Below are 14,348 nucleotides of genomic sequence, written 5' to 3'. Positions count from 1 at the left end.
AGTTTTCAAATCCACTTTTCAACACTTGACAGCGATTTGTAAAGTGAGTTGAGAAGAGGGGGACGAGATTAGATGGCAATTTTGATACGTGAACATGTCCAGATAACGAATATAAGAATTATTATCAAAAATCTGCGTCAATCGGACACTAAGCCCTACTAACCAGGGAGATCGCCCAAGTGGTTGAAAAATTTTCAAACCGTCCGAAGCTGAATCAAAAAAGTATGCAAGAATCGAGAGTGGTTTTTTGACCAGCTTTTTTTCATAAAATAAAAATATCCAAAAACCAAAAATTCCTCGTTTGTGAGAAAATTTTTGAAATTTGCGCGAATCGCTGTATTTTGTCATTGATTAACCACACGAGAGCAAATTTCGCCATTTCTAGCCTTTCTTGGGTCTCCCTTTAATTTTTGGATATTTTTATTATGAGAAAAGCTGGTCAAAAACCCACTCTTGAAGTGTCCCTCCCAAAATCGACTCAAATGTGGATAAACTCGTTAAACAGATCGAGTATAGCACACAACTTGATTTTTAGCTGCCCAACTTCATATTCACGCCTTCTGGAGCAAATTCAAAGTTCTGGAGAAATTGAAAAATAGCGCTGGAGGCTCCAGAATGGCTGGAAATGGCGAAATTTGGATTTGGGGGGTTAATATCAGTTTTAGGACTTATTCTGAACATTTTTACTGATCAAGTACGTACTTTTTTTAAAAAAAGCATAAATCACCAAAATAGTCAATTTTGGATTTTCAAAAATTCGCCAAAAATCGAAAAATGAACTTGGGCAGCTGAAAATTTGGATTTGGGGGTTTTAGAACATGCTCTTTTCAAAAATCGCGGTCCCGTTCAAATCGGAGGCGGACACCTCAAGAGGTTCCCTTGTAAGATAACTGATGGAAAAATGTATATATTTTTTTTCACGAGCTGAAATTCTCACATTTGAAATTTTTTTCAATTCGTTCACTTCTGCAGAGAATCGCTCGAATTCTGCCCTCTCAGTTGTGTGTGGAGGAGGAGGGGAGGTATTATTGCGAGTGGTTAGGAATTACTGAATCGATTTCGAGGGATCGAATGCAGTTGTTTTGAACAGCTGCAGCGTGTGTCGCTGATTTGTGCTCTTGAGAAGTCTTGTGTTTAGGTCGACAGGGTGCGAACTGCGAACATAATGAAATCTCTTTCTTACCCCTCGCAAATAGGTAGGTACAAAATTAATAGTCTGAAATGAACGAAATTGGTGTCAAGGGAACATAGTTTGTACTAAAGAGAGATGGGGTTAAGAGCTCGAAATGAAATAATGGGCTTTAAATACAAATTTGCATTTATTGGCCTAAATTTCTTGTGAAAAGAAAAGGTCTCGAATTACCAATACGTCATTTGGGACCATTTAGTAACCAGCTAGTAATGAGCTGCGTTAAATTTTAAGTAGCGAAATTAGTGTTCTTTTTTACATAATACTTGTCAATTTTAAAATTGAGGACCAGGTCTGTGTATCGATTACTTACTATCGTATTTATCATTCGAAGTAATGTCCTAATGTTTATGATATTTTACCACGAAATACAATCGCAAAACGATACACGTATATATTAAGATCATAACTTCATAAGAATACATTATTGTATCTACTTGTGAGCTAAACGTAAATAATAATGTATGTTTATTTGTTGCTTAGGGAACGAATTCGACGTGATGTTGACGCCAGTTCGAACGTGACGATTTATGGAGTGTTATTGGAATCTTCGACGCCGCCTGCTCTGTACGATGATGATGGAGGCGGTGAGCCAACCTTATTGGTCGGCTCTGAAGCCACTTATCGATTATTCGGATCAGGTTGGACTGAAGATACGATATTCGTTTGGACCGAACAGAAAGGCGAATATGGATCCGAGTGCGAATACATTACCGGCGATAAAACCAAGGTATGATGAGTCGATTTTGAAAATTGAACCGACAAATAATTTAGCTCTATATAATATATTAAATTTGCAAACGTTTGTGAGAACTGAACTAGTCTTGAGAAAGTGTTGCTTTGACTCATCATCTCTTTAGAATAATCAACTTTTGACCAAATTAAGGTCATGGTTTATTCAAAAAGAATGTAAAAATTGTAATTTTTCAATGAATTTTGTAAGTTTAGCACATCTATCAATTGATAGTTCGTTATTTATCTCAGGTCCTATTTTTTGGGACCATTTAGGAAATAAAAGTCCAAGGCCAATTGCCTCATTTGCCTGTTTTCTTGGGAGGGGGGGAATCTAAAAATTGCTGAAAACCTACCAAAAATATGATAAAATTTCAGTAAAATTCGACATCTTAAATAAATTTAATAAAAATACAGAAAAGCAACAAAAACTGGTGAAATTTTAGTAAAATTTGGCAATAATTGCACAAATAAAAATGTTGAAAACAAAAAAAAAAAAAAAAAAAAAAACAGTGAAATTTCAGTAACATCTGAGGTGGAATTTGATAAAACTTGCGAAAAACATTGCTAAAATTGTGTTGAAGCTATTAAAAAAACACAAAAGAAGCATTCAAGTCCCTGAAAATTATCAAAAAATGATTTAAATATTAGTGAAAAGGGACACATTGTTGCAAAAATTATGTAAGACATTGTTAATTATCCCTTTAAAGTACGAATGTAGCATTAAAATCTCTGCGATTCAACAAAACATGATGAAATTTCAATAAAATTTGACAACGTTTACCAAAAACTGCATTTTTTTTAGAAAAGTTGAAACCTCTTTAAACAGAATATTGAAGCATTAAAATACTGAAAATATCCAAAAACAGAAAAAATGTCTATCAAATTTGGCGAAAATCGCGTAGAGCTAAAAACATAGGTATCTCAAAAAGATTAAAAAAAACACGTGAAAAAATAGGGTTAATGAAAATGACCTCATTTTAAAGAAATGGACAATCGCATAAAAAAAGTTGAAAACGAGTCAAAATGATGAAAAAAACAGCCACCATAATCATTGAAAATCACCTAAAAAAAAAAAAAAAACTGTAAAAACTTCAGTCTTAAGCAGAATTTAGAGGAACTTGCATACAAATATTGTCAAAAACCTGTTGAAAGACTTTAAAACCATAAACGAAACATTGAAATCATTGAAAATCATCGACATTTGATGGAATTTCAGCAGAATTAGAGAAAATGTAGCAGAAATTGCATAAAAAGTCGTTGGAATCTGTTGAAAGCACAAAAACATTACAAATCTGAAATCACCAAAAACTTATGAAATTTCTCAAAATTTTCATTTTTGAAACAAACTTTTGAATTTTTTATGCATCTTTTTTTTCGTTCAGAATTTTAAAATTGAATTTTTCAATATTCTTGTCGCTTTTTAGAAAAACAAACCTTTTTTTGACTCAAAAAATTTTGATCCTCCTCCCCCCCCCACCCCCTTCAATGGAAAAGTCAATGATTGAAGAGATAATCTGCTGAGCGTCGTTTTCCAAAGTTATTAAAAACCCTGTTTTTTTTTTTTGATAATTTTTTGATAAAATTTCTGATTTTTTCATTCATCTTTTCCTTTGTTGTTAGAATTTCACATTTTTTTCACCTTTCATTAAAAATAATTTTGTAAAATGATCCGAAAAATGATTGACTGTGACTCCTTTTAAAAATTGAGCCCTGCACTTTGCAAAAAATTGTTAAAAAGTCATGTTATTTTTCTGTTTTTTTTTTACTCAATTTTGGAATATTTCATAAATCATGACCTCTTATTTTTTTCATATTTTGAATTATATTTTGATTCGTAAAAATTTCAACTTCCTCTCAAAATCAAGTTCTGCTTTCGACAAAAATTTCCTTGAAGTAAGTACTACTCTTTTTCACTTTTCAGTCAAACTAGGAAATTTTTCTGAGTTGTGAAATAATTTTTTGAATGTTTTTCAGCTCTTGAAAATGAACAATTACATAAGAATTTTTAATACACATTTTCTCTATTCAAAATTTTTGGAAAAATTTTCTGTTGAAATTTTGATGGCTGATTTTTTTTGTTTTTTGTTTTCAATATTCTTCCAGCTTTGTTTAAAAACAGAACTTTTTTTGATTCGAAAAATTTTGACCCCCCCCCCCCCTTCCTCCCTTCAATGGAAAAGTCGATGTTTGAAGAGATGATCTGCTGAAAGTTGTTTGCCAAAATTATTGAAAACCTTGTTGCTTTTTTTTTGGTAATTTTTTGATAACATTTCAGAATTTTTCATTCATCTTTCACTTTGTTGTTAGAATTTCACATTTTTTCACCTTTTATTAAAAATAATTTTTAAGAAACTATCCGAAAAAAATTTGACTTTGACTCTTTTTAAAAATTGAGCCCTTCATATTTTGCAAACATTTTTTTTTTTGTTGGGTGCTTTTAATTGTCAAAAGGAATGTTATTTTTCATTTTTTTTTATCCAATTTTGGAATTTTTCATTAATATGACACTTTTTTTGAAATTTTTTTTCAGATTTTCTAAAAAATTGATCAACTTTTGATCCGTAAAAATTTCAACATTCCCTCATTTCAAAAATCAAGTTCTACTTTCGACAAAAATTTCCTTGAAGTCTTACTCTTTTTCATTTTTTAGCCAAACTATGAAATTTTTCTGATTTTTAAAATGATTTTTTGAATATTTTTCAGCTCTTAAAAATGAAAAATTGAAAATTTTGAATATGCATTTTTCCTATTCAAAATTATTGAAAAAATTTTCTGTTGAAATCCTGGCGGCTGACTTTTTTGTTTTTTTTTTCAAATTTAATTTTTACCCAATTTTGGAATATTTTATTAATCATGATGACCTTTTTTTTGAATTTTTTTTTTCAGATTTTCTAAAAAATAAATCAACTTTGATCTGTAAAAATTTCAACTTCCTCTCAAATTCAAGTTCTGATTTCGACAAAAATTTCCTTGAAGCCTTACTCTTTTTCAATTTTTAGCCAGACTATGAAATTTTTCTGAGTTTTAAAATACATGTAACTTTTTTGAATCTTTTTAAGCTCTTAAAAATGAAAAAGTGAAAATTTTGAATATGCATTTTTCCTATTCAAAATTATTGAACAAATTTTCTGTTGAAATCCTGACGGCTGATTTTTTTTTGTTTTTTTTCGCATTTCATTTTTTTATTCAATTTTGGAATATTTCATTAATCATGATGACCTTTTTTTTGAATTTTTTTTTCAGATTTTCTAAAAAATAAATCAATTTTGATCTGTAAAAATTTCAACTTCCTCTAAAAATCAAGTTCTGCTTTCGACAAAAATTGCCTTGAAGTCTTACTCTTTTTCAATTTTTAGCCAAACTATGAAATTTTTCTGAGTTTTAAAAGAACTTTTTTGAATTTTTTTCAGCTCTTAAAAATTAAAAATTGAAAATTTTCTGCCTCCTTTATTTCAGAATTTTGAAATTTTTTTAAACGAATATTTTTATTTTTGGTGTAGAATAATTTTTGATTGAAAATTTTAAAAATTTTTTATCTGAAGACGTTTTCCCTTCTCTCTCTTCTCCAGAAATTGATACTTAAAAACAGATTCTGCCAAAGATAGTTTTTTTTTTTTTTTTTTTTTTTTTTTGGTCAAAATTGTTAAAGTAATGATTTTTTATTTTTCATTCAAACTTTAAAATGTTCCATTCATTATCCTCTCCCTGTCTTTGAAATTATTATTTTTTTTAAATTTACTTATTGATTCGAGATATTTTTGAGCCCACTTCCACAATCCACATTAATAATTTTCAGAAACCTTTTCTGTTTCCTGAAGATGATTTTTCGACCTGTCTTACTCTTCAAAAAATGCACTTGAGATTCAGGAGTAATCTGAACAGTTGAGAGTGTTTCTGTCCGGTGTCCAATTCGTTTTGAACAATAAATCAGGACGAAATGAACTTTTAATAATTTTTCAACTAATAATGCTGGATTTTTTTAGCCAAATTTTCAATATTATAATGTCAGTGATTTAATAAAATTGCGGTTTGCTCGCAGAATAAAAATAAAACAACGTAGAAATCAACGTACGTCAAATAAATCGTCAATTTATTGTATTATTTCTCATAAAACACATAGTAATATGTAACCCAAACGACACACTTACAATAATAATAATTAAACCTATATTTAAAGAAAAAAACTCGATAGGAAATAAACTCAAAGGTAGCGTAATGGCCACATCGTGAAAATTATCACAGAAATTTTATACCTAATTTACGAAAACAGAAAAAAAATCAATATTTACAAAACAAAAACTCGATCAATTAAAAGGAAAAAATTCTCCTTCTTCTTACATTAGTATCTTAATCTTAATCGTCAATTTGGAAAGTCGTATCACTAAAAAAAATTCATCGTTAAAATTCAACGCTACGGAATAAAGACGCGGAGAAAATTAAAGAGGTAGGAAACTTAACATATACTCGTAAAGAACTAAAAAATAAAAAAAAAAGGAAACACGAAACGATTAACTTACGTAAGTACTATAAAAAAGGAAACACAGCTCTTGCAAAGGTCATCGTCGCTTCGATTTCTAAGCGTTTAATCCGACGCTAACGTGTTCCAAAGGAATTACGGTATGATTAGAACTACACTCGGTCATAATTTCCCTCAATACCAAGTTATGAATTTCAGACCTCAAGCATAACTTTCTCGTAGCCGGTAAAGCTTTAACGTAAGGAATAAGACTCTTGAAGAAATACAGATCGTCGTCGGAATCGTCTTGAGGAGTTAATCCATTATGTATTTTTGGACTGGAAACTGTCGCAGTAGTCGATGAGATCCCGTTGTGTATCACTTTGGTGCCTTTTTTACGTAACTTGGACCGAAAACGAACCTCTTTGGCTGGTCTTTTGTTAGCTTTGGATACGCAGGGTGCCTTTTTGGATGGATTTTTCGGCGTTCTGGTATCGTCGTTATCTTGCACTTCGTTATTATTGCAAACTGGCGACGACGACGGAGATAAATGCGGTTTTTCATCGACAATTACCGAAGAAGGATGAGGATGAGGTGCAGGTGGTGGTGGTGGAGAAGATCTGGGTTCAGATTTCACCTGTTCGGATTGATCGGCTTCGTCGTCTGTGATGGATGATTCGCCCGATTCAATGGGTTCTTTGCTGTTGATGATTACGTCCATTATGTTCGCCGACGATACGAACGAATTAAAGGCTTCTTCGGTGGGTGAGATTTCTTCGTTGACGGTGTCGTCGGTAGTCCAGCCCGGGAATTGGAGAATATCGCTGTGGTTGTTGTTGTTGCTGCCCATGTACTCGCGTAGGAAATTCATCGAGCTGTAGTGTGTCCAAGATGGGTCTTTGGCGTTATCGGTGCCTCCGTTTGTGATGGCCAGGCTGCGTTGTTTTTTCAGCTCGCGACGATACGTGTCTCGTAGTCCTTTCCATTTCACTTTGACTGTTTCTTCTGTGGAAATAAAATACGAAAATTGGGTTAGTCAGGTTTTGGGAAGAGTGAAATGGAGAAATGGAAGCAAACGAGATAAGTTAAAAATTTAATTCGCTGAAAGTTGTTGATCATGCAACATCAACAGCGTCTGTTTTTAGAGGGGGGGGGGGCTTTGATCGATCAGTGGCTTCATTTATTGAAACATGAAAATTAAAAATTATGGGACTTGGATTTTTTAATGGTTGTGATGATTTAGGCTCTGAATAAGTTAAGAAATATGAATGGTAATAGCTATAGTCAAATAAGTTTTCTCGGTTGACGAGTATTTTCAAAGCAACAGAACCACTCCCAGTCATTTCAACTCGGGCTTCGGTTTCGTTTAGGTTTTTTTAATGCTGTTTAACCACCTAGAAATTTAAAAAACCACTAATTGTTGACAGCGAACTCGTAATATCGACGATTTCGTAACCATTGCGGTTTAAAATATCGAGAAAATGTATGTAGATATATGTCGTATATCAACTCGTAAAAAGTTTTTGAAGAGAATAAATTCAGGTTTTGGCCTTATTTTTTTCTACCCAACTCTGTCCTGAAATGGTTTCCTAATTCACCCCCCCCCCTCCTCCAAATGAAGGTCAACATTCTGAAAAAATAAACAATTTTCAGTGGAGAGGCGTAAGTAAAGGAAAAAAAACTCAAGATACGTGCTTGGGAAAGGTGATCAACTGATCATAATCTCGATAACAAAAAAAAAATAGAGTGTAAATATCTAAATATTTTTTTTGGGGGGCTTATCTAAATTCTCAAGTTTTCTGGTCCTCACTGCGAGTGCGAGAAGTAAATTGACAAAACTGACCACAAAATTTGTCCCTGTCTTGGAAATAAAACTCGTGGGGAACAAGGATTAGCCTTTTTAATCATTTCATTACAATACTAAACATACTCCACAAAAATATTTAGTAAGTTAAATGTTAATTTTTTTCAATTCAGTTATTTAATTTTTATTCAGTGATCAAGGAATTTGAGTGAGTAATGATTGCAATCAAGATATCAGAAAATCAGAATCGCCAGTCTTGAACGAGGAAATCAAAATTGAAAAATGAATTCATTTTTTTTTTCAACTCTGCAGAAGGAATTGTTGCTCAAAAATAGACTTTGTATAGAAAAAAGTAATAGAAGTCACGAAGTCACTACAAATATGCAATACTTAGTTATGAAAAAAAAAAAAATAATGTGGTTTGATTTTTGACTTCTGAAATTGGTTTGTTCGGCGACAAAGAGTTGTAAATATATTATGAAAAATGAAAAAAAAAAATTTACAACAGTAAATTGACTTTGAGGAAATATTAATTTCAAAATTTGTACAAAACGATAAATAACACTCAAATTTAAGAGAGAGGTTGGGGGGGGGGGAGAAATTCTAAAAAATTTCAATCAAGCTAAAAATTGAAAAAATTGTTAAGTAATCAGAAAAATTTTGCAAACTTTTTAGTACATATTTTCGATTTGGGTGGAACTCTGATTTTCAAGTTTCTCCTTATTGCTCCTCAACAGCATTGTTGGATTTCATGTAGAAATAATTTTTTCCTGATTTTCCCTAAGTCCAAAAAAGTCTTGACGGAAGACCCCCCCCCCCTCCTTCAATTATAATTTTAAAAAACTCAATTTATTCAACAATTTTCCATTTCTGTCTTAAAAAACCAAACAAGCAAACAACAACAACAAACAAAGAATGTTGGCCCTCTTATATGGAGCCTTCCTCCCAACCTGTTTAAAAAAAATTGAATCAAGTCTGCGAAGAGTTTTCCAAAAATTTTCATTTCTGGTCATGATTATTTCAAAGTAGCTAATCATCTTTTCAAGAAAAAACCTCCCTCGATAGTCCCCAAATGTTCGAACAAATTGACAAAAATCAAAAATTGAAATCTCCGAAAAACTTTAAAATTCCATAATACTTAGAGGCCCCTAAAAGTTTGAAAAAATAGAGTAACTAAATAAAAATTTGAAATTTTTAGAAAATTTTTGTAAATTTCCCATTTACTTATGTGTCAGAATTCTTCTAGGTAACCTCCCACTTTTCAATAAAAACCTCTCTCGGTCCTTGAGACAACTTTTTTGAATGTTTCATTTCCGGGAAAATCTCATTAAAAATGCTCCCCTCACTTACCCTCCCCTTCCCTCCCCTCCTCGTTCCTTCAAAAAAATCTTCACTAGACCTTCAAGAAATATCAACTCTGGGCTCCAAAAGTTCCACAAAAAAAAAGATCAAAAAAATCAGAATCTCTGAAAATTTGTCATTTTTAGTCAAAACTTTTCTGTTTTAAAAACAACATTTCTCAAGAACCTTGCTTGGTCTCTTGCAATGTTTGTACTTTTACACAAGAACCCTCAACATAAAAAAATTGAAACAAGTTGGAATCAGTAAAAAATTGGTTTAATTTTCAATTTCTATGTCAGAATTCTAAAACTCCCAATATTGTTTTCAGAAATTCAGGAGGGTTCTAGCTTCACTTTTTTATCATCAAAAGGGAAAAGGAAAACAGAACTGTTACCCACAGATTGTTGTTCTGAGGAAAATAGACCAAATTCCAGGATTAGAATTTAGAATGAAAAACAATGAAAATTTCAACTTTGTCGCATCTTCTTTTAACCGACGTTCGGTTTCAATTTTTTTTTATCATGCGTGGTGTTGGCGGTGGGGGGGGGGAGAAGGGGTATCAAAACTATTGAAAATCATTTTCTATGGTAAAAATTGGACAAATCAAGAAATTAAAATGTCAATAGGTAAAAATGTCAATTTTTCAGATTTTTTTGTTCCTTGAGAGTGTCTAAGTTGAGTATATTTTTTCAGTACATTGTGTAAGAAACGGGGGGGGGGTTAAACCTAGATACTTTAAAAGTGCTTTTCTGATGAAAATGTCCCAAATCCAACATTTTAATTTTGGAGATTCATTTTTTTGAGAATTTTTTACAGAAAGGCTTCTCGGGACGACTTGAAAAATTGAGTTGAGCTTAAATTTTTCGGAGCCTCCCCCTCCTCCTCCCCCCCCCCATAAAATTAACAACTTTAGGTGGTGCGATTTGAAAATCTGGCTGTTGATTTTGGGGCTTAGAAAACAGGTTGTCCAACAGTCATGAAAGTCGCGAATTTTGCTCGAAACACACTTTTGAAAATTTTCAAAAAATCCCATAAAATGAGAAATATAATGAAAAAATAAAAATTTTGTTCAAAAATCAGAGAAATGAAAAAAATAGAAAATTTGTTCAAAAAATCAGAAAAATGAATAAACTGAAATACCTGCTTGCCTGCAAATTAAAAAAAAATTCATCGCAGTTTCAATTTAATTTTTTCTTGGGGGGGGGGTATTTTCATGCGGTAAAAATGTGGAAATTGGGTCATGAGAAAGGTCTTGATTTTTTTGTCTGGGAGTCTGGGAGTTTTGTCAAGACACCCTGGAGAAGTGCGCTAGAGGACTGAAACAAGTACACGAAACCCTTTTTATCTCCCACCCCCCCCCCCCCGCTACGTGGACCAGTTTTCAAGTACAGAAGGAGCCAGAAATGAAAAAATGCCAGTGACTTGTTTTCATGCAAGAAAATTGACCAAAATTGAAAACCGTATGGTCAAAAGAAGCCAACCTGATACAGAGTGACAGGACTACTATTCGATTACTCGAAAAACCCTGCCTGAACATTTGAGCACCCTCGCCCTGAACCCTGTACAGCCAGGACACAATCTCACAATAATGGAAACCACCTCCTACACCTCTGATAACAAAATCACCACCAGCTGGATTTTGGGGCTCAGAAAACAGGGCGTCCAACAGTCATGAAAGTCATGAATTTTGCTCGAAACACACTTGAAAATTTTCTAAAAAGCCCATAAAATGAAAAATGAAAAATTTGTTCAAAATTCAAAGAAATGAAAAAATGGAAAATTTGTTCAAAAATCAGAAAAATGAAAAAACTGAAATATCAATTCGCCTGCAAATTAAAAGAAAATTTCCTCGCAGTTTCAAGTTGATTTTTTTTGGAAGGGGGCGGGGGGGGGGGGTAATTTTCATGCGATAAAAGTGTGAAAATAGGTCATGAAAAAGTCTTGATTTTTTTGTCTGGGAGTTTTGTTATTGTTAGAGGGTTAGACATCCTTGAGAAATGCGCTAGAGGGCTGAAACAAATACGAAACCCTTTAACACCCCTCCCTCCCTCTCATCACCACCACGTGGACCAATTTTCAACAACAGAAAGAAGAAAAATTTTGATGACTTGTTTTTATGGAAGATGATTGACCGAAATTGAAAAACGTAAGGTCAAAAAAAGTCAAACTGACACAGAGTGAAGGGACCACTGTTTGATTTCTCGGAAACCCCCGCCTGAGCAACCTCATCCTGAACCCTGCACAGCCAGATCACAATCCCACAATAGAGGAAGCCACCTCCTACATCTCTGATAGCAAAATCACCACCAGCAGGACACCGGCTGGTAACTGCTGACAAGCCAGACAAGTTGGATCATGCGAGCATATCGTTCATCGTACACACATGATACCGTAGGTATCTGTTTCTGAATGAACGCCTGGCTGCTCATTAGTGTGGCCGGATCCTCCTGCCTCCTGCCCATCTACTAACGTTGAAACATTAGGTCTTTTCGGGCGACCTGCACACGCTGCACACTCTGCAAACTGTGCAGCTGAAACCGGTTAAGCGACGCCCCTTGCACACTTCACTGCGAGAAAAACCCGCAGCAGAGTGTGCAGGTTGCTCCGATTCTGCGTTTTAGTCAAACTGTGCAGCGTGTGCAGTAGTGTGCAGGTCGCCCGAAAAGACCTATTACTGTCGACTGTCGTCACGATGACGACTGGGACTGGTGTATCGCCGCTTTCGGTGCACTTATCGTAATGTACATACATACATTTGTGGTTGTGCTGCTGTGTAGCGCATAGTATAGTACGTCTTGTACCTGACTATGTATAACTTTGTGTGTACGTAGAACCTGCCCACACGATACGATATTCCTAACGCTAACACCACGAATACACTCATATATATACGGTCATACCTAGGTAGTGGTACCTTCAGCATGCTGCGATATCAGTCAGTCAGCCACTCGTTACTTGTACGCATTAACGTCGTATAGCGAGCCCGAGCCCGAGCCGCGAGCGACGAAGCGAGCAAGCTAATAAACGTTCGTGCGTGTGCGCACGCCACGCCATCGCCAGCTACGTATACGCTACAGGCTTCGAGCGAGCAGCAATACGAATACGAATAAATGCGAGTACCTATGTCGTATGCGAGCTTTGAAATAACCAGCTGACATGGGTGACTGATAGTCGTGTTGTTGTTGTTGTGACTCCGTTTACAATACCAGCTTCACGTTGCAGATTTAAAATACCCCACCGATTTAGCCAGCGACACGATAAGGAGGAGATACGTACAGACAGATATAGCGACAGAAGATGGAAGAAAGATCAAAGATCATCGTGTAAAATCGTTGTCTGCTATACACGATGAGTCGATGAATCATGACAACGATATACATGTATAGGTACATATAGCGAAGCAAGGTTACACGTGCAGATGGGTAAACGCTGACGGTGACGCTAAACGAAGAAGAGCAAGAGCAGCCGAGCGACGTGAAATTATACAGGAAAAATCTATGCTACGTAGTATACGAAAATGAGCCATACAACATGTGGTTTTTGCGGCGCACCTCACAATCATCACACAAGCACAACCCAACGCCTGAACACTTTGGATGCGATGATAACACCACGCGGCAGATGCTAGCGCGCGCATTATTTACGCGCCGAAAAAAACACCAACAGCCAACTGTCGCATAGATAATATGGAAAAATTGTCGAATGACGTGCGATACGTACTGTTTACTTTGAGCGAATCGGCGATATCTTGCCATAGAGCGTTGACTACGATACGATTATGGTAGTTGAGGTTCCTCTGATCCCATAGCGGAGGTCTGGCTCGTACTTCTTGGATGAGACGTTCGGTGGTATTCGGATTGTTGATGGTTATCATGGTCGAAGGTGCAACAGGACACTGCACAACGAATCACACCGGAAAGATAAAGCTCGGATGGCAACTTGGGCGATGAAAATATGTATTCGTAAGCTACCACGCACAGAACAGCTATCGGTAGCTGACGAAGGATTAACGTAGTAAATGCGTTGACGAATGGCACGAAAAGCGAGTAGCGAGCACCGAGAAGCAAGCGAGACGACTGACGAATGGTTCAGTGGTTCACGCACGATACTGCGAATGCGATAGCTTTTTAGCTTGGAAGAACGTCGCTCGCACTACACACACACTGACACGTGTATATGGTCGCATACACACACACACGCGCACGCGAGGAACAATACATACACAGAACTGAGGACTCACACTATCACAACATGTAATGCGGCAGGCAGAACGCAGCGACGTAGCGACGACCACACGACGAGGACAATACACACAATAATGCTCCGAAAGTCTGTCTGTAGTACTGTACTGTGTATAGTATACCTACAACAAGTACACACTACACACCACCAAGTCGTAGTCGAGTATGTACACAGAACACGGGGCGCTGCTGCTGGTCGTACTACACGATACCACTGCGACTGTGGTACCTACAAAAGCGCTGTGTAGACTGTACCGAAGTCGAAGCTCTAGCTTCGTAGCGGCGACGACGACGACGACGAATACCGCTTGCACTCGCCGTCGCCGGTGCCGGTGCGACGGCGACGTTCAGAGAGAGAGTACGAGCGACGAGAGTCGAGATGGGACGTGTACTGTGTAATGCATCGTGATTGGTAGCCTTAGCAGCTAGTGTAGCGTTAGTTGCTCGGTTCGCTCGCTGAGCGGCGCCCCGCCGCTCCCCGTCGTCCCACCGGAACAAGTCGCGGGCTCGGTCTAATCGATCGGTGGTGTTCCACGTTGCGTGTGGTACGGCCTGGCCGCCGCCGCACCGTCGACTGTCGAG

The 14,348-nt window shown here is 35.8% G+C and overlaps 2 protein-coding genes across 3 annotated transcripts in view; one reads left to right on the top strand and one right to left on the bottom strand.

The window, feature by feature from the left end:
• uex (metal transporter uex) overlaps positions 1-14,348 on the top strand; it is a 105,318-nt gene that overhangs the window by 6,064 nt on the left and 84,906 nt on the right. For both annotated transcript variants that reach the window (XM_065354690.1, XM_065354698.1), the window contains exon 2: positions 1,673-1,919. In XM_065354690.1, coding sequence (XP_065210762.1) covers positions 1,673-1,919 — 247 coding nt within the window. The remainder of the gene's footprint in view (positions 1-1,672; positions 1,920-14,348) is intronic.
• Positions 5,994-14,139, bottom strand: LOC135838890 (uncharacterized). The gene is made up of 2 exons (XM_065354713.1): positions 13,246-14,139; positions 5,994-7,385 (listed from the first exon to the last, which is right to left on the bottom strand). Exons 1-2 carry the CDS (start codon positions 13,397-13,399, stop codon positions 6,499-6,501), a joined length of 1,041 nt encoding a protein of 346 aa, XP_065210785.1. The 5' UTR covers positions 13,400-14,139; the 3' UTR covers positions 5,994-6,498.

Source organism: Planococcus citri, chromosome 1, assembly GCF_950023065.1.
Source record: "Planococcus citri chromosome 1, ihPlaCitr1.1, whole genome shotgun sequence".
NCBI lineage: Eukaryota > Metazoa > Arthropoda > Insecta > Hemiptera > Pseudococcidae > Planococcus > Planococcus citri.
This window is presented reverse-complemented; position numbering and strand designations above follow the sequence as displayed.